The 23,026-nt window shown below is 40.5% G+C and overlaps 8 protein-coding genes across 8 annotated transcripts in view; 3 read left to right on the forward strand and 5 right to left on the reverse strand.

Moving 5' to 3' along the window:
• Nucleotides 1–2,323, reverse strand: part of SS1G_13782 (hypothetical protein) — a gene marked incomplete at both ends in the record, with an annotated part of 3,114 nt that extends 791 nt beyond the window's left edge. Inside the window, 3 exons of the mRNA XM_001585164.1 lie at nt 188–864; nt 919–1,326; nt 1,542–2,323. Of these exons, the coding sequence (XP_001585214.1) occupies nt 188–864; nt 919–1,326; nt 1,542–2,323 (1,867 nt within the window). The remainder of the gene's footprint in view (nt 1–187; nt 865–918; nt 1,327–1,541) is intronic.
• Nucleotides 2,324–4,042: 1,719 nt separating this feature from the next.
• Nucleotides 4,043–4,831, reverse strand: SS1G_13783 (predicted protein; the record flags this gene model as incomplete). Its single annotated transcript, XM_001585165.1, has 3 exons — nt 4,043–4,203; nt 4,333–4,351; nt 4,760–4,831. 3 exons carry the CDS (start codon nt 4,829–4,831, stop codon nt 4,043–4,045), a joined length of 252 nt encoding a protein of 83 aa, XP_001585215.1.
• Nucleotides 4,832–5,243: 412 nt separating this feature from the next.
• Nucleotides 5,244–6,398, forward strand: SS1G_13784 (hypothetical protein; the record flags this gene model as incomplete). Its single annotated transcript, XM_001585166.1, has 1 exon — nt 5,244–6,398. The coding sequence occupies one exon, from the start codon at nt 5,244–5,246 to the stop codon at nt 6,396–6,398; it is 1,155 nt and encodes a 384-aa protein (XP_001585216.1).
• Nucleotides 6,399–7,146: 748 nt separating this feature from the next.
• SS1G_13785 (hypothetical protein) lies at nt 7,147–8,164 on the reverse strand (the record flags this gene model as incomplete). Its single annotated transcript, XM_001585167.1, has 2 exons — nt 7,147–7,915; nt 8,016–8,164. 2 exons carry the CDS (start codon nt 8,162–8,164, stop codon nt 7,147–7,149), a joined length of 918 nt encoding a protein of 305 aa, XP_001585217.1.
• Nucleotides 8,165–9,759: 1,595 nt separating this feature from the next.
• Nucleotides 9,760–13,123, forward strand: SS1G_13786 (hypothetical protein; the record flags this gene model as incomplete). Its single annotated transcript, XM_001585168.1, has 5 exons — nt 9,760–10,106; nt 10,209–11,883; nt 11,934–12,505; nt 12,568–12,689; nt 12,741–13,123. The coding sequence occupies 5 exons, from the start codon at nt 9,760–9,762 to the stop codon at nt 13,121–13,123; spliced, it is 3,099 nt and encodes a 1,032-aa protein (XP_001585218.1).
• Nucleotides 13,124–14,193: 1,070 nt separating this feature from the next.
• On the forward strand, nt 14,194–14,628 carry SS1G_13787 (predicted protein; the record flags this gene model as incomplete). The annotated part of the gene is made up of 2 exons (XM_001585169.1): nt 14,194–14,239; nt 14,504–14,628. The coding sequence occupies 2 exons, from the start codon at nt 14,194–14,196 to the stop codon at nt 14,626–14,628; spliced, it is 171 nt and encodes a 56-aa protein (XP_001585219.1).
• A 1,569-nt stretch (nt 14,629–16,197) lies between these two features.
• SS1G_13788 (predicted protein) lies at nt 16,198–16,935 on the reverse strand (the record flags this gene model as incomplete). Its single annotated transcript, XM_001585170.1, has 1 exon — nt 16,198–16,935. The coding sequence occupies one exon, from the start codon at nt 16,933–16,935 to the stop codon at nt 16,198–16,200; it is 738 nt and encodes a 245-aa protein (XP_001585220.1).
• A 3,208-nt stretch (nt 16,936–20,143) lies between these two features.
• On the reverse strand, nt 20,144–22,818 carry SS1G_13789 (hypothetical protein; the record flags this gene model as incomplete). Its single annotated transcript, XM_001585171.1, has 6 exons — nt 20,144–20,602; nt 20,722–21,148; nt 21,204–21,307; nt 21,589–21,910; nt 21,964–22,605; nt 22,697–22,818. 6 exons carry the CDS (start codon nt 22,816–22,818, stop codon nt 20,144–20,146), a joined length of 2,076 nt encoding a protein of 691 aa, XP_001585221.1.
• Nucleotides 22,819–23,026: the final 208 nt, after the last annotated feature.

Consider the following 23,026-nt stretch of genomic DNA (forward strand, 5'->3'; position numbering starts at 1 on the left):
AGAACAAGGGAACGCGCAATTGAATTACAAAAATAAAAGATTTCATAACATCCTCCCCCTTGGTTACGGTATATTTCTCTTACTACTGGTTCTAACAAAAGAATACCATGTCTAAGATTAATTTCCCAAGCCCAAAGTTCGTAACATTATGATCTTAATCATCAAAAAATCACTACAGAGTACTAACCATGACCAATAGCTTGTCTGTACATGATGGCATTAAGATTTCGTGGATCCATAGCCTTTCTCTTTTCATCGTCCTTTGTGACATTTTCCGACATCTTAATCTTCAAATCCTCCTCGGTATATTCAGGATGCTCCGCACGAACTTTCTCAAGTGCTTCCTTTTCGGCCTGCCTGACCTCATTATTGTGTCGATCCTCGACAGATTCGAAGAGTGGACAATTTCCTTGTTTACCGCCTCTCCTTATATCATTAAAATGCTCATAGTTGCATGACTTGGAACACACATAACACTGAACGTTATAACATCCATTCCGTGTACAAGTCATTTTGTTGCAACCTTCTTCCTTTACAAAAGGGGTACCACATTTATTACAATTCCTAATCATTGCTGCAGACATTGCTTCCTCAATTTGACGTCGAATTGAGAGACCATTTGCCTTGGCATTCTCTGCGCAAGTCAAAGGAATATGCGACACCAATTTACAAAGGCGACAGCTGACCTTTTCGCAATCAGGAGCTTGGCATCGAAATTCTCGATTGATCTCAACAGGAGGGTATTCTGCTGCGAATGGACAAAATGGACAACTCGCGAGATTTTCAATACCAGCCATACGTAAGACAGCTTCTGCTTCATTACGTTCCAAGGCAGTGATAGTTAACTCATCTAGGAACTGGTTCCTGTGTAATGAATAAGTAACAATCCAAAAGGACTAACAAGCTGGGAATACTTACCTCTGCTCAAGAGAAAATCCAGCTTCACATCCATCCGTGGACATACAAGAGAGTTCATATTTAGAATTTCCAATCTCGGTTTCTGCTGTTTGTCGTGCACAACCACGGCAAAACCAATGTAGTACGTCTTCGCTATTACAATGGACCATGCGATTAAGTGGATAGTCGCAGTAACAACATGCGCATTCTGACATTGTCCCTTCGGCTATAGCTCTCCTCTCATTTTCTTCTTCTGCAAGTTGGGCTTCACGTTCCGCAAGGCGACGACTTTCTGCACTCTTTCGGATGTTCCGACATGCTTGTAATTCTTTAAAAATGTCCGACTTCTCAGGTGATAAATTTTCTGAAATGGCTTCCTCAAGATTCTGTTCTCGGTACTCAACTGGCATCCTTCTTAGATTCTTGATTCTATTATATGGTGGATTGGCGGCGTCAAAAGTTCTATGTATTTCCTCCAGTGTGCGATAGGCCGTGAAAAGACGATGGCCGGAGGACAAGAGCGTCGATCTATAAATGTCATTGGGTTTGTGGAACTCAATGAAGGATGCTTCGACTACCATAAGTTAGTCACATGAATATAGGACAGGACAGAGAAGCATCTGTAGAGAGAGAAATATACTCACATCAAAGTCCGCTCCAAATATAAAGCAGGTCCAATCACGCGACCGGCAGCTTCATACTTTTGGATAGCTTCCTCTTCTTCACTGAGTACTCTCTTTCTTTTCAAAACCTTTTGTGTGTCTTTTGATTTTGGATAAGGACTTCCCGCATCGGCTTTGTCCAGTATATGGGCGATCAATTGATCAGACGATGGAGTCACAGTTTCATAAAGACTTGCGACATGATCTCTACATATTTCTGGAAAAACTGCAACAACTGCATTGACGCATTCCATCTTTGTTTCCATTTTAGGCTGAGGTTGGTTATTTGCTGTTTGTTGGTCGGAATCAGAAGATTGGCCAAAAGAGTAAGCAGGATTTGATTGGAGTGTATAGTCTTCCCACATTGCACGATTCACCTCTTCTTCATAATCAACATCCAACCACTCCGGCCAAGCCATTTGCGGTTCCTCATTTTTGACATTAGGAAGGTTGTTTGTTAAATTTTGGTTGGGTAAAGCTGCGGCCGCCGGTCGAGGTATCCGAGAGGCATACGGTAGGTCGAGATTTCCATCGTCGACGAGATTAATCATTTGGTTATTGGCACCAAAACCCCCCATCAATGGATGATTTGGTGGTTCTGGACGTTGCAGATGTGTGGGAAGTCGAGGAGAGTCATAAGCATCTTCATAATCATCGGAATCAGAGTCGGAAATCTCGATAATTTTGTCAGCTTCATTGTTGTTGATGTAGGCTGAATTATTTCTCGGACCATTTGAATGGTTAAGTGGAAGTGTTTGGCTCATATTGAAAGGGCGACAGTATATTCAGTTGATCAATTGAATAAATTCGCAAGGAGTCGGTGGTTCATGGTAGTTGAGGTGGGAATGAGAATGATCGTTTGCATATTAAAGACAATTGAGATTTCTATATGGACTGATGAACCAAGTAATAGACTATCAACTTTAGTGTGATGGTACTAGAGCTATGGTATAACTAGTAGAAGATTCGAGTCAGTATCTCCTTCTTAGTATTGGACTGAAGGTGTTTGCGAAGTGAATAGTGCGATTGGGATCGAGGGAATTGAAAGCAAATGACGACACCAGAAATGACTCGGGATATGTGGAAAGAAGGAAACGAAGATGGAATTTATGGAATATTCTCAAGAGTCTCAAGAGTCTCAAGATGGAGAGGTGAAATTAAATGGGATTGTACCAAAGAGATGGAGTAGATAGGTCAAGTAGTAAGTACCGAGTGGTATCTTATCTGACTTTTGAGTGAGGGGTTGTTTAGTTGTGGAGAGAAGGTCCAACGGAGATAAAATCCTGGTAGGGAATTTTACCTGGTAGTTTATTATACAGCTGGTGAACGATGGATGGCGTGAATGGTAGGCGCCTAGTAAGGAAGTATTAAAGTAAAGTACATGAGATTTATTAGTAAAGTAAAGTGATGGGAAAGTACTTGACGAAGATGAGATGAGATAGAAGTGGAACCTGTCAAAAAGATTAAAATAAAAGTTACCACCAACAGTTTGATAGGTACGTAGTCATACTCCTCATACCTCTTCACAGGTAGTAAAGAATGAACATCAATACAACTTATTATTATTAACAAGGTAGACAAGAGGCAGGTAGGTAGTAGGCAAGTAAGTAGCTTCTCTTCTCAAGGCAGGGCAGAAATGAGTGAAGTGAGTGAAGTGGGAAGAAAAAAGGCAAGCTAATGAGTGATGATGGATAAATTTAATTTATGCATGTTGGTTGATGCTTGTGAATGCATCGATATCATAGGTTGAATATGATAATTCTCTCCACCATCTCCACTCTTTCGACCATCTCCACTTATTACTAGTTGGCCAGAGCTCCTGATACCTTGTCATATGAAGCACAGACTTTGAAGAGTCTCTGGGGTGGCTTGATCTGACTTTGGGTGATGTGGATGAGAAGGGCAAGGAAAAGATTCCCCCACACACTCTGTACCTACCAAAAGTTCAAAAGTTCAAAAAGATACACAGATGGAATTCTTCTAGAACGGGCTGATGAAATGATGAAATGAGATTCTATTTATTTTTATTCTAGTAGTAGTTGTTATCATTTGATAGGTAATTTGAATGGAATCGACGTCTAGATTTAATTACATTACAATTTACTAGATTAGGTATTATAAAATCATCTTCTTACTTTACTCATAAGTCATTCAATGAAAAAATACAATCTTTACTCACTCATCTCACCCATCATCCTTCACTTCATTCCCACATCACCCATGGAATTATTCTGGAATGGTTTCTCATGTACCTACCACCCACCTACCTACCAATAAATTATCTCCCCAAAAGAGCTGATAAAAGACACACAACACAACACAACATAACTTCCCTCCCTCCAAAATCCCACCACATCCCCTACGATCCTGTATCGTTGATCGGGAAATTCTTCTCAGCATCTCTCCTACATGGGAATTTGGCTAATGGAACACAACATTTGAGCCATGTCACGATCGTATTGAATCGGTCCAGTGAGAACATCTTACACGTTTCTTGGGTCGTACTCAACTTCTCCCTTCAAAATTGGTACTCTCTTACATATATTGAGATCCCCAACGTAAATCCGGGTCTGGAGAATGAATACGGATGTTGTGAGAAATTTGTCGATCGATGTATGTGCGGCACAGTTGTTGAATATGATTACTAGGTACCTAGCAGAGATTATTAATTTCTAAGTTGTATCAATACTCTGTATGAAGAGAAAAGAAGTAGAATGAGAAACTAGTTTATTACTTTATCACCACATCTCCCATACATATACGTACAACGTACCTGGTCTACTCTCCATTACCTAATCGTTCATGAGGTTAATTTATCTCTCATCTCCTTTCACATGATGATGATCATTCCTTATCGATAGGGAGGGGGAGGTAAGTCATACATATGTACGAGTAATGACAACATCACATTACGATAACCATATCTCGGTAATAGATAACCCATTCAATTTATCAATCAATAACCCACCACCTTAGCAATCCAACGGCACTCAGGTACAACTCCCTTTCGATTCACCCTTTGACCATAAGTATATCCTTATATGCAATTCCCACATGCATCCCATATTCAATCACATATGCATCTACTCAAGTATCGAAGAAGTAATAAAAGAGAATGAATCTTCATCACGGTCCTGAGATAAGCGCAAGTCTATCATCCCTCCCTTGATAAATCCGGTTATTATCGGCCCCCGTCTCACCGTTCTCTTCCTCAATTTACTCCAACCACCAACCATCAACCTCCAAAATACGAACATGAAGTGATTAAGCATTCTCGATACCTTTAAAGGCAAGAGCTCTGACTAAGAACAATTCAGCTTCATGCGATAGTCTGATCACTTGATATGCACTTGATATGTATCTATTCACCAATTGCTAATCGCTCTCCTCATCTCACTAGCTATTTTGCATTCTAGCTTGTCTTTGATCGTTTTACCTAGGTACGTATTGAGAAGGTAGGTAGGTATTCAATTCCTTCAAAGACCGCACTTTCCCCACCGTCCATCGGTACTATCTACCTAGCATTCAATTGTATAGGGATCCTACCTGTTTCCCCTTCATTTCCATGCCCCACAATAGAGGGAATAGAATAACTTTATTAAAGAGCCAGATAACACAGAGACAAAGGATCTCATCATCTAGCTTTCATTCTTCATTCTTCTTCGTTTCAGCTCCCCTCCAAACATGTTTCCCGATTACAACTCTCCAGATCTTCATCTGGCACATCCTACTCCAGAAGAGAAATTAGCAACCTGGAATCTCAACTATGAAGAATGGGGCAAAGCACTCTCCAAACCAGATTATCTTCATCGAGAAAAATATCTCGCAAGTCTTCCATTAACATCAGATGATGGAATGACATACTGGTGTTTAGTCGACAAAAATGCCCCTCCAAATTTGAGAGAAATTTACGCGTCCTGCGAATCCCTTCGCAAAAGAGCATTCATATCAAGGAAAGGAAAAGTCGAAGAAGTCATCATTCATTCCATTGGAAGTGTATTTTGTCCTCCCAAAAACAGAGGTCACAGATATGCATCTAGAATGATGTCGGATCTAGGTTCTATTCTTCGAACATGGCAACTCGATTCCAATATTCCCGGGCGTTCACAAATCCCCGCCTCAATTCTCTTCTCGGACATTGGAAAGAAATTCTATGCAAATCATGGCTGGCTACCCTTTCCCAGCTCTCATATCGCTCTCCCTCCTATACCTAAAGATACTAAAGCTCTAGAAGCCAGTCTAGCATCCCCTTTAAAAGCAGAAGATATTCCCGCCCTTTGCGCCCTCGACGTTCAATATATTCGACGCGTTCTCGAACGCGCCTCAGACGACAAAACACACATTGCACTTCTCCCCGACCACGCAACAATTCAATGGCACCACCTCCGCGAAAACATCATGTCCACACCTATTTTCGGACACGCCCCTGAAATCAAAGGCGCAATCGCTGGTTCAGACCCAGGTTCTCGCGTATGGGCTTATTGGACCCGTGGATATTACAACCCAATCGATTCCCCCAATTCAAGCAATTGTCTGCACATTTTAAGATTAGTAATAGAAGACGAAATAGACAATGAGGAAAACGCGCGAAAATTAGAAAGTGTACTCCGGTATGCGCAAATGGAAGCACAGGAGTGGAAGATGAAAGATGTGCAGTTTTGGAATCCGACGCCTCTGCTGGAACAATTGTTGGATAGGTCGGATTTGGGTGGTGAGGGTGCACATCAGAGGGTGGAGAGAGAGGAGGAAAGTGTGGCTAGTTTGATGTGGTATGGTGAGGGTGGGGGGTCGGTGAATGAGCTGGAGTGGGTGGGAAATGAAAAGTATGGGTGGTGTTAGGTGGGTGGGTAGGTGATTGGTGGGGGGTGGGTTTGAGGTTGGTTTGTTTTGGTTTGGTTGATTGGTTGGCTTTGGCGGACTGGGGAGTTCGGTGGGAGTTTGCCGGCGGGGTGTGTGGAGAGGAGTGGGGGGAGAGGAGGGAGAGGGGTAGGAAGGACTGGTAATTAATTGTTATCTACCTAGTATCTATCTAGATCTGATTTGATTGGATTTGGGATTTGATTGGATTGATTTACTACTACACATTTTGCAGAGCAGACACAGATTGCTTCTATACATCATCGTCATCATCATCATCGTCGTTGTATGTAGCTTATAGATTTACCTTTTTTTTTCTTTTTAAAATCTTATGATTTGATTGCTGTGATATAGATCGGTAGGTGAGTAAAGTGCTTGCTTTCTTATTTACTTTTTTATTTATCAATAATCTATTAATCTATTAAATATTACAATTACGATGATTTTAAACTCGGTTTAGTATTACAAGAAATTTGATATTTCGCCATTTCTTCTTTCTTTTCGAGTTTTAAGTCTTAAGTCTTAGGAGTTCTTCTCTCCTCTCCTCTCCTCTCCTCTCCTCTTCCTTTCTTTCCCTTCTGCTCGACTCGACTTTAATCGCTCACTCGTTCTACTCTGCTCGACTTGGATCGATCTTGGATCTTGGATCTCGAATATTTGATCGCTTGTTCGTTCATTCATTCGTTCGTTCGCTGGTTTAAGGGTACTGCGATATCTGCTCCCTTGTCCTTCACTCGTATCCATATTCATCGTTTTCATGTTCATATCCATGATCATAATCATGTTCATGACCCTCCTCTTGTTCCTGAGAACCCTGCTCTTGAATCTCAAATTTCGCCTTCCCCTCTTCAATCCAAGCATCCATTATGAATTCTCCCACCTCTACAGCTCTAATCGCCGTACTCTTCACTCCACCTCTTGCTTTTCCAACTCTACTCTCCCTTTTCCTCTCTTTTTCCTTTTCCCCCTCTATCCTCACTTCCCCCATATTATTACTATTCCCCTCCATTGCCTTCGCCTTCGCCTTCCCCTTCCCTATCCCATCCCCCCTCCCAACCTGCAACTCCGCCACCGCCGGCTCCCAGACCTGCGGATGCGAAATCGGCGCATTCCCCTCTCCCCCCTCATCCCCCTTCAACTCCATAACCAAACTCCAAGTACACTCCTCCGGATTCCTCAAATCCCCCAATTTCTCCGCACTATAAGCTAATTTCCTCAACGTAGCGCGTAATTCCTCTTCCACGTCGATATTCTTGACCTCGTATTTTTCATTCAGACCGCGGAATTCAAAGTCGGTGAAGCGTTCGGATGGAGGGATGGAGGGGAAGGAGGAGAGATTGAAGATGTAGCGTTCGAGGATTTGGGGGTAAGGTGGGTTAAGGTCGCGGTAGATGACGATGGAGATGGTGTTTATGGTGCCGGATTGGAGGTGGGGGGTTAGGGAGGTGATGCAGTTGTTTATGTAGGTGCATAGTTGGGGGTGGCGGTTTTGGGGTACTCTGGAATGGGTTAGGAGGGAGGATAGTATGGGAAGTTCGGATGAGATGAGATGGGAGATGGGATTGGGATTGGGAAGTGGCTGCAGAGGTATACACTTACGGAAAATTAAAGGCGCGTGTTAGGAGAAAGGTATTCTTCGGGTAGAGACCGCGTGCGTGGAGGATAGTGTGGATTGAGAGGGTAAGGAAAGAGAGGAGATGGGTGTGTAAAGAGTGAGGGGTACTGAGGGGTGGAGGACGTGTTGGCATTGTGATGATTGTTGCTTTGAACGTTGTTGGAATTGGGGATTATTCAAGGCTTCAAAGAGCTTTATTTCTGCTGGGTGAGATGGGTTTGTTCAACGAGTGACTTTTTTTCTTGGATGGCCGACTGAAAATTTGTTCCTTGCTGGCGTGTTGATAGAGTTGGTAGGTATTGTATTGCATTTCGCTAATCGTAATTCCATCTTATCGTAGGTGCCTAGACTCCCCTCGAGTAAGTATTCATTACTCGCAAACTTTTTAGCTTGAAACTATTAATAACTAAATTATCCTCACGAGTCACCATCATAATCATCATCAAATACCGTACTCCACATACCCCTCTACAGGTCTGGGATACTCTGTATTGTGGGGGTTGAATCATATCTTTCAAGAGCCGACAGACGAGATGTAAATTTTTAATGACTACAAGAATTTTCAAAACTATTCATTGTGTACAAAGTGATATTATATTAAAATCGATAATTTTTTGATCTTTTTTTTACTTTGATTTTTATATATTGATTAATAAAATAATTTATTGAAATTTATTAAAAAGTAAATAAACATTTTATAATATTTTTATTTGAGAATTATATATTTTTTTTAAAATTGAAATGATGAAAAATTGGAGAAGAAAAAAAATGTTAAAAGGAATGACCTTATACAGGGAATAGTGGGAAGCTGATAGGGCAGATCTGAGGCTATATTGGCTTTTATAAGAATTGTCACACTTAAGAATACTAAGTAGAGTATCTTGTATTAGAAAATACTAAGCTAAGGAGAAAAGAAGAAGAAAAACAAGAGTAGCGAGTTTTCCTGTGATTAAATACAAACGGGGCATGCCACGTGACCCGAAGGTGTGAGGCGTCACAAGAATCACCTATCATTTTAGTTTTATAGAAGTTTAAAGCTCTTCTACAGAGAGCTTCTCAATCTAGTCCTAATAGGACTAGTGCCCTGTGCACGTGCTACGCAGGAACCATTCACTTTAACAAAATATATAATTAACATTTATAATTTTTAAATTAGTTTCTATTTATTTTTAAATAAAATTTAATAGAAAAATTATTTATTTTTAAAAAATTTATTTTAATATAAAATATAAATTGAAAATTGAATCATTTTAGAATTTAATTTTTATCAATATTTACTGATAAAATAAACAAAAATCAAGAACTTTTCAAAATACTTTTTTGAATCATATAAATAATTATAATATAATAATTTTTATTGAGAAAAATTTTAATATATATATTTTTTAATATATAATAAATATAAAAATAAATTTTCAATTGAATGTATTTATTTTGAAATATTAATTTTGATTTTTGTAAAAGTAATAAATTGCTTATTTTGGCTGTGAATTTTGAAAATGACTGATAGGAGTTGGCACAGACTGTACACCTACAAATAAGCGCGATCTACCCCACCACTTGGCGCACCTACACGAGTCACTAAGAAAGTCTAATTCCAACTCTCTCCCACAAATTTATTCCTATTCACATCCTACAAATACAAACTCTCAATCACTTGTGATACATTCTCTTTTATTCCTTCTTACTTTAATTCTCATATTTAATTTCATAATTTCGGTATTAAATATGGCTTCACCACACGAAGCACAACTTCTCCAAATACTTGCAGATACTCAATCATCTGCAGATGGTCCGCGGAGACAAGCAGAACATTATCTACAAACTGCTCAGAATGATCCAGCCTTTCCTTCTACACTTGCTTTAATTGCTTCCAATGGAACCGTCGCTTCTGAACTTCGACAAGCGGCTCTACTAAACTTAAAGAATTTTGTTAGTGGTAATTGGACGGGTGTGGATGATAATGGTATACCGACTGTTCACATTGAGGATGGCGCAAAAGCAGAAATCAGAGCACGAATGTTGGAGCTAGCGACGAGTGATGTAGATACAAGAAAGATTAAGGGTGCAGCTAGGTATGTGGAATTTCTTTTCGACCTGTACCTTGGTACTCACTGATGGAGGGGTAAATATGTTGGGTTGAAATCGCGATTGCTAATATATGGTTCGGTGAATAGTATGGTAGTTAGCAAAGTCGCCAATGTCGATTATCCAGATCAATGGCCAGATCTCCTTCCAACTATTCTATATATTATTCAAACGGGTTCCGATTTACAATTACACGGATCGTTGAAAGTATTGGCAGATCTTGTTGAGGATAGTTTGAGTGAAGATCAATTCTTTTCCGTCGCACGAGATATCGTCAATACAGTTTATGTTGTAGCCATTAATGAAGCACGAAAAGGATCATTACGAGCATTGGCCGTCTCGGTTTTCAGAGGGACTTTTGATATCATGGATATGGTCAAGGACGAACACGGAACAGAAGTAAAAGCGTTTGCAGAGGAGGTCTTGTTATCTTGGTCACCATTCTTCTTGGCTATAATGAAACAACCTTTACCTGCACCACCAAAAGAAGGAGAAGAGGATGGGCCAGTCGATCAACAATGGCGTGGAGCAATTGCATTAAAGTTACAGGTTGTTAAGACTTTGATGAAGGTTAAATCGGTTTTCCCAGCATTATTACTTCCACAAAGTCCAGTTCTATTCAGTGCTACTTGGGAAGAATTAACAACCATACAAAGCTTACACCAAGAGATGTATGTCGATAATGATATGCAAGGTCGTATGGAGGATGCGGATAATTTACCATATACTTTGGATTTTCTGGTGTTGGAAGAACTCGACTTTTTACAATCATGTCTGAGGGCTCCACCGGTACAGAAAGAATTGGAGGCCCAAGTTCAAGCAAATTCTAGCGTGTCTACCACCCCTTGGGTTGTTGATGTTATGAAACTTGCCGTAAACTATGCGCAAATTCCAAAGGAAGAGGAGGAGCTGTGGGATATTGATGTCAATTTGTTTTTGGCAGAGGAAACATCCGTTACCACACAATATACACTTAGAATGGCTTGTGGAGACCTCTTAATCAAGCTTGGGGAGTGGTTATCTCATGGTGCTTTTGAAGGTTTATTAACATACACTCAAATGATATTTTCATCGAATGCTGCGACATGGAGAATCAGAGAGGCAGTTTTATTCCTTCTCACTCAACTTACAAACGATTTCTTGGATGTCGACAAAGATATCAACCCCCAAATTTCCGGAGCTTTCTTACCTTTTATAGATTATTGTATCAACAGACAGGAAGAACCTTTATTACGAGCCAGAGGATATTTGGTTGCTGGTAATCTTGTACAAAGTTTACCTGATGTAGCTCTTGCATTACTCGATCGCACCATCAGTGCCGTCAATAAGGATGAAGCTGAAGTTGTTAAAGTTTCTTGTATAAAATCCTTGCAAGGGTTCATCAAAGCTCATACTGTACCGGCTGATCGCCAGCTCACGATTCTTTCTTCAATCTCCGAATTCCTTTATTCGAAAGATCTTACCGAGCTTGAAGTTGCCGATGATCTTCTTGTCACATTGGTTGAATCTCTGAGATCCACAATTCAAATGGATACGAGAATTACACTTTCATCTGAGGGAGGAGCTCTCGATCTTTTGTTCGTTCTCGCAAAACATGGTGCTTCAAATTTTCAATTGACTATGTTGGTCACCGAAACATTTGAGGATATTGTTACATCATTTGCTGGTGGAGAGGGTTACACAGCTTTATGTACTAAAGTTTTGCCTGCATTAACGGGTGCTTTCGACGTGGGAATTATGACTGATGATGATCCTTTAGTTGAGGTAAGATATTATATTTCATGTATGGATACTCGGCGCTGACTTGTCATTAGCTTGCGACAGAATTACTTGCACTTCTTACCGAGAATGGGTCCGAGCCGCTACCCCCTGGATACGTTGCTGCAGCATTACCCAAGTTAAATCGACTTTTAATGACTACCACTGAAGGTGGTATTTTACGACCGGGTGTTGAGACAGTCAAGTATATGCTTATGCATGATCATCAACAAGTCTTCGCTTGGCATGATGAAATTAATAGGTCAGGTTTGCAAGTTTGTCTAGTGATTATTGATAGATTACTTGGTCCTACTATGGAGGATAATGCAGCATCAGAAGTTGGAGGTCTCGCAGCTGAACTTGTTGAGAAAGCTGGTCAAGAACGTCTCGGGCCATTCCTAGGACAACTATTGAAAGCAGTTGCTACACGTCTAGCTACTGCCGAAGCTGCACCTTTCATTCAATCTTTAATTTTGGTCTTTGCTCGCTTATCTTTAGTTGGAGCACATGATGTTGTCGAATTCTTAAATGATACCCAGATTAATGGTCAAAGTGGCTTGCAAGTAGTATTAAGCAAGTGGTTGGAACATTCTGTCAATTTTGCAGGATATGATGAGATTAGACAAAAGTATGTTTCCATTCTAGGCCCCCTCGTTCATTCAATCATCGTCAGAAACTAATCCAGAATAGTGTCATCGCACTCTCGAAAATCTTCAGTCTCAATGATCAACGTGTGGCTCAAACAATGGTTAAGGGTGATTTAATCATTCCAACCAGCAATAGGATCATGACCCGATCCAAGGCTAAGCTTAGTAAGGACGGACCATATTTCGCACTTCAACCTCAACTAACACGTCGACCAGACCCCGACCAATATACCGCCATTCCTGCTTCTTTAAAGATCATCAAAGTCCTCATCGAAGAACTTCTTTCGGCATCAGGACTTCAAAATGCAGCAACAGCTGCAGCAGCAGCGGAATTTGCTGATGAGGATTGTGATGATGATTCCTGGGAAGATGTACCAAATGTTCTAGATTTGGGATTATCATCCACAAAACAGGATTTGATGGCTTTCGGAGAGGGAAGAGGTGGTTTTGGACGTATTAGAGATGATGAAACTCAAGGTTACTTGACGGAATTCTTTGTTAACGCTGGAAGGGAAAATATAGGTGGATTTAATGAGTTATATAATCTGTTGACGGATGAGGAGAAGATTAAGTTACAGGAATTGGCTCAGGGGGCTTGAGGGAGAATCGTTGAGCTAAAATAAGTGCAGATTGTGATGGATGATGGGTGATGGGTGATTTTTGGGTAACTGGAAAATGCATGCATGCATGGATGCAGGTGTAATGGATTGGAATAAATGGCATGGTTAATCGGGCGGATAAGCAGGGGTTATTTTATATGGTTTGAATTGTTGGCATCTTGGGTCGCATCAATGAATTCACGACTTGAATGATGATGAAATCATGAGGATGGGGAAAAAAAACTTATAAAGTTAAATAGATAAGTAGTATAGTATGCATTGTAAATATCGTTTGTATATATTCATGGTTGATAGAAATAAATTTGTAAATACAGATGGGTTTTATTTTGTGAGTCGTTTTGAGTGGATAGATGGATAGGTAGGTAGTTTTGAATAGATTCGCTTAAATAGGGATTAGATGGATTAGAGTAGAGAAATAGAGTAATAGATTCATTTCCTTTTTCAATTTAATAAATTCAGTAGATTTCATAGTAGTTTATGACATCGGAGGCTATTCAAGATGGATTAATATCTATTGACATTTTAAAGCATCGAAAGAACGGAATCCGTTGTAATGAAAGAAAGCGGGGTGGTTATGCAATGGAAAACGATGGGTCATGATTACCGACACAGCTCTTCTATATTAGAAATTTTGAGATGTATAGTTGATGGTGTATAGTAGTCTACATATTGAACAGGGGTTTTATTCAAAACCCTAAATACTCCCACCGTTCACCATTCACTAACTTAAAGTCCTCCGTTCCATATCCTAAACTTATAACGATCGTCGGGACAGGCCTCCGTAGAATAAGGTAACACGATATCTATTCCTTTCCAGATGAGGAGAAAGGTGCGAGAACCAACTACTATTACTATCAAAAAACAAGCGCGAAAAAAACCCAGGGAGAAGCTTCTGTCTATCTACAGTCCAGATGTCGAGAGAGTCTCTTTCTTTGTATATTGTGAGGGCTCGAGATATCTTGATTTGACCTTTCCTGTACGCTAATTCGCTTTAAGGAAGGGCGGTTTGAGCTGTAGCATCTAAAGTATCGACAGATGGGGATATTGACATGGCCATCGATATCGTCGTCGCCATCATCCTCAACAAGTTGATCGGTCTGCAATTTTTGTTCTGTTAGCTTTTGTTCCCTTTTTTGACACCGGAATTGAAGGATAGGGAAGCGGACACAAGGTTTCTAATAGTATGGGAGGAGTTTAAATTCCTGAATCCAATTCCATTTTGTAGATAAAGTCATAAAAATCTTGAATTCATTTTGCATTTTGAATTGTTTCCATGCATCGAAAGCTCATATCTGGTATTCTAGCCCGGACTATTGGATACCTGAGTGCATGTGGAGTAGAGAGACGGACGCAATGTAGGGAATAGTTATTCTTACCGTTCTTTCGTAAAAGGAGTGGTCGTTGATGGCAGCAGTATTGGTATTGGCAGCGACGCTGGTGATGGTGCTGGTTTAGGCGATGATGGCAATCTGTGGTTTTCGTGAGCTTGAAAAACTTGATAATTCATTATAGAAACGGAAGGCAAACGATGACGATGACCATGACCATGAACAACAAAACAAACAAAAGCTAAATCAATTTAGCATCGATCCATCTTACATGATCAGAATACTTCTAATTCCTCAAAGCAACAGAATAGTTGGCACAAATAAATCGGGAATCCTTTGGTATTTCTTTTGTGTTGTGTCATGAAGGGATTGAACCTTCAAATAACAAAAACATATTCAAATAAGCGGGTTAACCATCCATTTCTTTGCGATTAGAAGTTCCCGATTAGTCGATAAGAATGATCCGGTAATTGTATTGTCTTTCCAAGTTTGGGACTTTCCAAGATTGGCTCCGTATCTGTTAAATCAGTAGAAACAGGTCACAAAATCGAATACATGAGATCATGGTAGAAGATAGCAATTTATAAGCTGATGCACAGGATAAAAAAGATTACATGTAATGGTTTACCAGTCAGAGGGATCTCACTAGATTGTCATTCCTTCATTCAAGAGAATGGGAAAAGGATTAAAAGGAAATACAATGGATGGGGTAACATGAGATATGGTGTAGATTTGATGTTTGAGGGATATGAAATATAGAGATAAAGCGCTGGTATTGACAGCAAAAGAACATCAAAAATTGGCAATGTCAATAGAGTGGCTAATCAGTCAGTCAGTCAGTCAGTCAGCGATCAGTGAACCTTTTATTCTTAACTGATTAACTACGATATATCATTACTACTACTGATTTGCTGAATTAGTTGATAAGTTATTGATCAACCAACATATGATCCTTATTTGGTAATAAAATTATTGAAAAACGAAAATATACCTATTCCCTTCTTTTTCTTTCTCCCCTTTTCTCCTATTCCCCCCTCTTCTCTTTCCTCTTCTCTTTCCACTTTCCTCTCCCTCTCCTTCGCCCTTGCCCTTGCTCTTGTCCATTCCCTTTTCTTTTCTCTCTTCTCCCACTCCTTTTTTTTTTTTTTTTTTTTGAAAAGAACTCAAGTATTACTTAACTGATCAATCAACTATCAATTAATAATCGATGTTTATAAACAACCGATTAGCTTCAAGTCAAGGAAAGCAGATATCCCCATAAGATTTTTTGATATAAAATATATCAAAATCCTCAAAATTTTACATTTGAAAAATCTTATTTTGAGTATATAATTATGAACCTTTGAACTAATGCAAGAAAGATTTCACCATTAGAATTATATCATCAAACTAAACCTAATAATATGAAAAACTATTGTATTACTTCAAAATTGATTATTTTATTACTCAAATTGATCATTTTGTATCACTCAAACCATTATTTTATCACCAAAAAATCTCACGGGAATCCTCGCGTTCCCTAATAAGAACTAATCGGTTGTTCATGAGCACCAATTATTAGAGTCTAATCTTATTGAGTAAGTAATGATATTTAACAAGGAACTAGTCTACTAGTCTAGCTTATTCACTGTTAATTAGCGTTATGAGTTAGCTGACTGATTGGCCACTCTGAATGTCAATGCTCACCCCTAAGTCCACGGCGAGTACCTTCTCTTCATTTTCGGTCTATTGAGTTCCAAAGTCGATGATTTCGAAACGTTGGCCTACATCTTCTTCCTCTCCTTCTTGGATTGCTGCGGGATGATTGACGGCGAGGCGGCGACGAGCAGCGGAAGGGGAAGCGTAATGCTCAAAACGCATGTATTCCATGTAGTAGCCCGACCACGCAAGGAAAGTACCCGGACTTGGGGTATCCGGACGTCTGGTATCGCGACGTGGGGCATCCGGGCGTGGGGCATCCGGAAGTGTTGTAATGGAGCTGCCGCTGGCGACTGAAGCCTGAGAAACTGGCTGCACCACACGCAGGTATTGGATGATACTTTTGCGGTTAAGATGGTGGAGGGACCAAGCAATCGCCTCAAGCTGGGTGCGTCTCACGTGGGAAGGCAAGGCGTCCACAGCAGCATGTTCCCGCTGAACTCGAGCATGCAAAACAGCAGCATCGAATTGTTGAGAACCTTGCGGGGCTCGAGCAGCCTCGGCAGCTCCATTTGCTTGGTATTGCATGTAGTATCGTCTCTGCTCAGCAGCCAGAGCATTGTTTTCCGCTTTGATAGTCTCCTCACCAACTTCAGAATTCTGGAGAGTCTCGAGTGACAATTGAGACTCTCTAAACTCCTGAAGAAATTGACTAGGTCGCTCAAGATCATTCTGAAGAGCTTGAGTTCGCGCTCCAACGGTCAAAAGAACTCGATCCTGCGCATTGCGGCGGGTGAGAGGGGGACGAGCCAGATGAGAAGTCATTTTTGGCCTTCCCGGAGGTTTGGAAATGGAAAATGATCATACCCAAGCGGATAGGAGGTTCTTTTTTTTAATTTAAATGAAGGATAATCCTTACTTAATCTGTGTGGCCACTAGTAGAGCTACAACTACAAGTAAGTGGTAGGGGAGAGACGATCTCGCGTTAAAGTGTTGACCATTCAACTGGTTTGATGCTCTACGCCAATCATTTTCGTTCATGTGAAGCTTCTTCTCCATAAGAACCAGTTAGTCTAACTTTAGAGACCAACTCAACCACTTACCTTTTCTATGTGAAGATTAGAGAAGTGATTTTCTTGGTTTTTGGGATGACTACCTTTAGCTTCATTCTCGAAATGGTTGGGTTGATCGAAGCACGAACGGCCCTGTCAAATGTGCGGGATGAGATTTGACATTTTGCCACTCCAAAAAATAGAACACAATCCAACAATTCACAATTCAAACAATATTTCGATACGAAAAATTCTATGTGTATTTGATATTTCTCTCTCAAAGAACAAAGTCTCTAAATCTCCGCGAAGTTTGAATCCATTACCGATACCTCTGTGTATTTTTGATTAAAGGTATTCATTACTATGCTTACTTCGGCGCTACATGCCACTAAAATTCCTCCTCAATCCCAACTCCAAGATTTTACATCAAATTAATCCCCAAGGTTTTTGGTGTACAAATTACATTTGATAGATTCTCTAACGCTAGAAAATGCGTATATCTGACCAACGAAAAGCTGGATGCCAACTGAGAGTTTCATATGTATATTTGATAATGTCGTTTTTGGGAGAGTTTGCCTTCTCGCGCCAATTTGTGGGGCACATAGGAGTAGCTCGGTAAACTTCGATTAGCCTCCTTGTCATGGGTGATTGCTGCGCGTCGCATTACGATAATCAATAAGATACTTCAACCGCTCACTTTTATGAGAAGCAAATAATACCCTCTTCTTTCGTATCAAAAATACACGAGTATGGCCAATGAGGACGCGATTCAGATCGATTGACAAGCCAAAATGCTAATCTTTATGCCTCCGAATTTTATACTGGGGTGCATGAACGAGAAGCCGGTGTTGCACCAGCAGCCTGCTTTTAGCCACACTGTCCACGATTATTAAATCATCCCGCAACTGCCATTATCTCCCTTTTACTCTCTTCCTGCGTTCGTTTATGTCCATCATTTGGCTAACCACACTCGGGGGCCATCCCCAGCAACGTGATCCCAGACGGTAGAACTATTGAATTGTTGGAGTCCTGATGACTCGTGAGCCTGATTTTACAACCTGACTTCTGTGCCTAACCGGGCCGGTACTACTCCTTCTCACTCGATCATGACAACCCAAGGTTAATGTGTAATGAATTCAGCCATTTTATTGGGAACTGAGTTCTGTTCATCGAGTTCCCTTAATTTAATGCCTAGACTGTCTGTATTTGGAACCCAAAGCTATATTCTAGTAGATTAGCTAAAGAACCTTGTGGAGATCTGATGATCGACATCGACAAAGAGAAGACTCTGCCTTCGTTTGGACTAAAAAATGGGTTGATTACTTCCAAACTTTAACTTATTTTAACCACTAATTCCGGTTTGGTCCCGCAACCCTTAATTTATAAGGAATTGCTCCCATTTCTTCTAAAGATGAGGAGTCGGGCTTAGGTAATGCAACATATTCGAATCCGGATTTCCAACGGTCCCTGCTTTTTCAGGCTGAACGGGTTTGAAAGTACAGCTGACCAACTCTCTCCAATAGCCCATTCGAAAAGGAATATACTATAGGAGATTACATAGGATATAGACATATTAGTAACAGCATAAAGTAGCATTCGTGCTGCCGAAAAGTATACAACTCCGGAGTTAAAGAGACCAGATTACTGTTCTTGTAAATTATCTCGTAATTCACCAGTTTGTGGCCTTGGAATGGACTTAGGAGTTGTACATTTTCTGATCAAACGAGTATAACCCTGAGTAGGAGGAGCGAAAAAACATTCATTATTGTTTCGTTGCGTATTGAATAGTAGGCTTTCTTTACCGTCTTTTCCTCTTCATTCCACTCTTCTTTCCTTCTACTCTTTCCTCCCATCTCGTCCACCTCCTCGAATCCTCGCCACTTACCTATCTCATCACACCGCGTCCCACCCATCCATTTCTAAACCTTCTCTCCCTCGGCACCCGTACATATCATCAACCCACAATCAAATACTTTAACCTAACCCATCCAGTACACCAGCAGAAATCATTCCATCTTAATAAATATTCAATCAGAAGGGACTCGAATATACCTTATTCCTTTTCTTTCTCACACCCAATACTGTATTCCATCATCCCTTCCCTTCCACACTCACAATCATACTCACATCTACTCAACTGCCTCCTTAACACAGTAAACTACTCTTAAAAATCCCGCAGTATATCCAAGTCAATTACATAAATATCTAGATAATAAAATAAGTCTAGTCATACACTTATCCCAATTTCCCAAACAGAGTAAGGCCTACTAATATTCATCTATAAAAAAAAGTATCAGAAATGTTCTTTAATGAACATGATCTTTCAGTGTATCTTCTCACTTCTCTCTTCCTTCCCTTCTCCCAGCTTTTCCAAAATTGCCATCCCACCTTCAGATATCTATACAGTAAAATTAAGGAAATCACCGGTTTTGATTTGGAGCTTCCTTATTGTATCATTAATCACCCGTCACCCTTCACTCACTTATCAATACTCGCATCATCACACCAAATCATTTAATCATGGCTCATACACCCCTACTAAATAATAAATCAATAGTTTTTATTTCATTCTTGTGAACCAGAACCCATCCTCCCTCTGCAAATACAAAGACCTATCTAAAACTTCCGCAAATCGTTGTTGATCTCATATCGAAACTTAATGTAAAGTGATACAATAATGGGTATCTCCTAGCCATTTACCTGTGTTTGTAAATATTGTGCTCCTTCTGCGCCTGTTTGTCCGCGGAGTGGTATGATTCAAAAAACAAAACCGAAGAAATGAGGCTTGTGCAGATGCAGATACCTCATGTAATACCCTCGCTGTAAACAAATCCCAATCCAACCTTGAAAATAAACATGGAGGTAAGGAATGAGATACATGATCAGTATTGTGCCAAGTAGAAGTCGATATCAAACCGACGACCAAGACAGAGAAATATGAACCTGCCATCATAAATGCCAATCATCCCATGCAAGATACATCAACCTCGAATATGGTAGCCCGTGAGTCTTGAGAAACCCCAGTCTTTAATACGTTTCATGATGGGAATTCTTCCATCATACGCACCACTTACATCTCTGCGCATACCCATACCCATAGCCATATCCGTGTCCTCTCTCTCATATTCATTCGGATTACCGCCCAAACGAAGACTACCATCACCACTACCTTCACCATTCTCCTTGTTTTGTGCAATTTCCATCCTGCGTTTTGTAAATATATGATGGTTAATAGCGTAATCGGTCGCATCTTTTAGTTCGTCCAAGACGGAAACACATTGTGCGATAAATGTACCGGGTTGTGCAATGGCTTTGAGAGATTCGTGGAGGAGTCGAGATTTCTTTAGGATTATGCTGCTGGATTGGGTTGCGGATGCTGGGTCTTGTTGACTCATGATGTAGGTGACTACTGCGGCGGAGTAGATGACGTATTGCATGAACTGAGGTTTTCCATAGAGGTTAGTTTTGTGTCAAGCTTAAGGTAAGGGAGAAAGGCAGGAGGAAGGAAGTTGACGGTTTGGGGAAGTAGGAAAGAAAGGAGTAGAGAAACGAAACTTACCCAAGCACTTCGGAGTGGAAGTGATACAACGAATCCATATCGCTGAGTCTCTCGCATACTTGGAGTTTGGGTCCAGTATTCAGGACGTGGCTCGATGATTTCGCAAATCTCCTTACAAGCATCCACAAGATTACTGATCATCCCATCAATCTCATCCATAAGATCTTCATCATTGGTTGCCGCGTCGAGAATGAAATCGCGAAGCAAAAGAAGCTGAGCATGGTTATATGCTAGCAAGAGCTCTGTTCTTTGAAACCTGTAAATCTGGAGCAAATTGCGGGGGTCGACATCAGTCAGAAGAGCGACATTTTTCTTCCAGGCCCTGAGGTCATCCTTATAAGCCTTGGCCAATTCTAAATGTCTCTTAATTTCCGGTTTTCGAATTCCATAAATATCCTTTAGGATTTTGCTGATAATGATTGCAAGCCTATTTATTTTAATTAGCAATAACACTCAAGTTAACAGAAGGAAGGATAAATTACTCGATATGGAGATTGGATGCAAAGTTTCTGGACAGAATATCTTGAGAAGCAGGTATGAGAATGGAAGGTGTAGATTGTTTTTCCTTGATGAGCTTTGGCATATCCTAATCAGCTTGTCAGTAATCCTTTCCATTTGAACAAGTTTATCATGCTTTCATCTTATCTTCGAGACGGATCAATTGAATAAAGACCCCCGAAGACCATGGTCAAGTTCATGACCAATTGTCGACTAAGCAGATGGTTTGGTTTCTTTCCTAGTCGAACTGCAGACACTTCTTGTTCCAAGGAAGGGGCGAGCGACATAACTAAACAACCGCATACAGGATTGCATAACTAAGAGTATGCAAAAGATTGACATGCTTGCTAGCAGAAAGATATAGCTTACCTGATCAGTATTTTCCAGCTCAATAAGCTGTGGTCTATGCAAGACATAACTTAAATATTTGTCCAGAGTAAAAGCTGCCCAAAAGACTCTCTTCTGACATTCAATATCAATCAGACTGATCACATCTTTCTGGCTATGCTTTCTTTGTATTCCAAGCGCGAATATTAAGCTGACGACGGTGCCAAAAGTGCTCCAGCATTGATTAATTCTGCCTTTGGCTAGAAGATAGTAACATTGTAGGAGTCGAGCTTGAATACTAGCTAGCTGAGGTGGACCAGTTTCGGATCGTAGTTGCTCGTCCGCCAAGTGAAAGTGAAGCATACTGTTGGTGATAGAAGCATTAGCAAAAGAACAGAAAAGATTTGACTCGCTGACCTTGTATCTAATGGTTCTGGGCCTGCGTTGTAAGCCTGAGCTGAAGCAAATATCAAAAAGACTGCCGCATTCCTGCTTTTGAGCTCATTTTTGTGCAAAGTATAGCCATCTTCAGATAGCACATCCATTGTCCAGCTTTCGACACTCGGCCTGTGAAGGAAGAGCAAGCTAGGAGAAACTTTTTCAAAATAAGTTGCAACTAGTGTAGCACCAATATCTTTATTTGGTAGAGCAACCATTCCAGATCGACCGATCATCATCGGCAAATCACCAAATGCAGAAACCGGAACATGAGAATTTCTGAGTGGCATATCAAATCTTTGTTGAGCCTCATGAAGGAAAGTATCATTCGAGCTGTTGTTGAATTGCTGTTGATATGGTGCCAACATTTGTGTAGTTACTTGAACTTGGCCATATGGACTAATCATTGGTGGTAGTTCTGTCTGATGTTGTTGAAAAGAGCCAGGATTTATTGGGCTGAGTCCATTGTTGAAGCTAGGATGTCTCAGATTTTGTTCCACAACTGGATTCAGTTGTATTTGGACTCTGCGGCCTCGGGTGTAGGGGAAGTTGTATGAGCATGATCTTTGACCGGTGATACAATTCACACAAGGCGTATTGCCAGAACACTTTTGTTTTGCGCTGCGCAATTGTCAACAAGGCTTCGAGAACCTCTCATGCCACCACGTGATTGTGTGTGGAACGAAGGGGGAAGTGAGCTCTGGAAACTTACGTTCTACATTGATCACATGCTTGAGTGACTCTGCGACGTTCGCCACTTTTTGGTCTCCTTGTTGGTGGAGGCTTGAAGGAATCTCCATGGGGGATTGATATCCTAGGTGGTATATTGTCCATTTCGATGAGATATCCAAATATGATAGAAACACCAAGATGCGGAGGCGGTTTGTAATCAAGTTTGTGGATTGTAAATTGAACTTGTGAAATTTGGAAATGAAAATAAGAGCAAAGGATCTTGAGAGAAGCGGTTGTCAAGAGAAGTAGCCGGATAAACAAGCAAAAAGGTTTCCGACAACACTAGCGAGCCAATTACCTGCTAAGATAG

The sequence above is a fragment of the Sclerotinia sclerotiorum genome, genomic scaffold (assembly GCF_000146945.2).
Source record: "Sclerotinia sclerotiorum 1980 UF-70 scaffold_27 genomic scaffold, whole genome shotgun sequence".
NCBI lineage: Eukaryota > Fungi > Ascomycota > Leotiomycetes > Helotiales > Sclerotiniaceae > Sclerotinia > Sclerotinia sclerotiorum.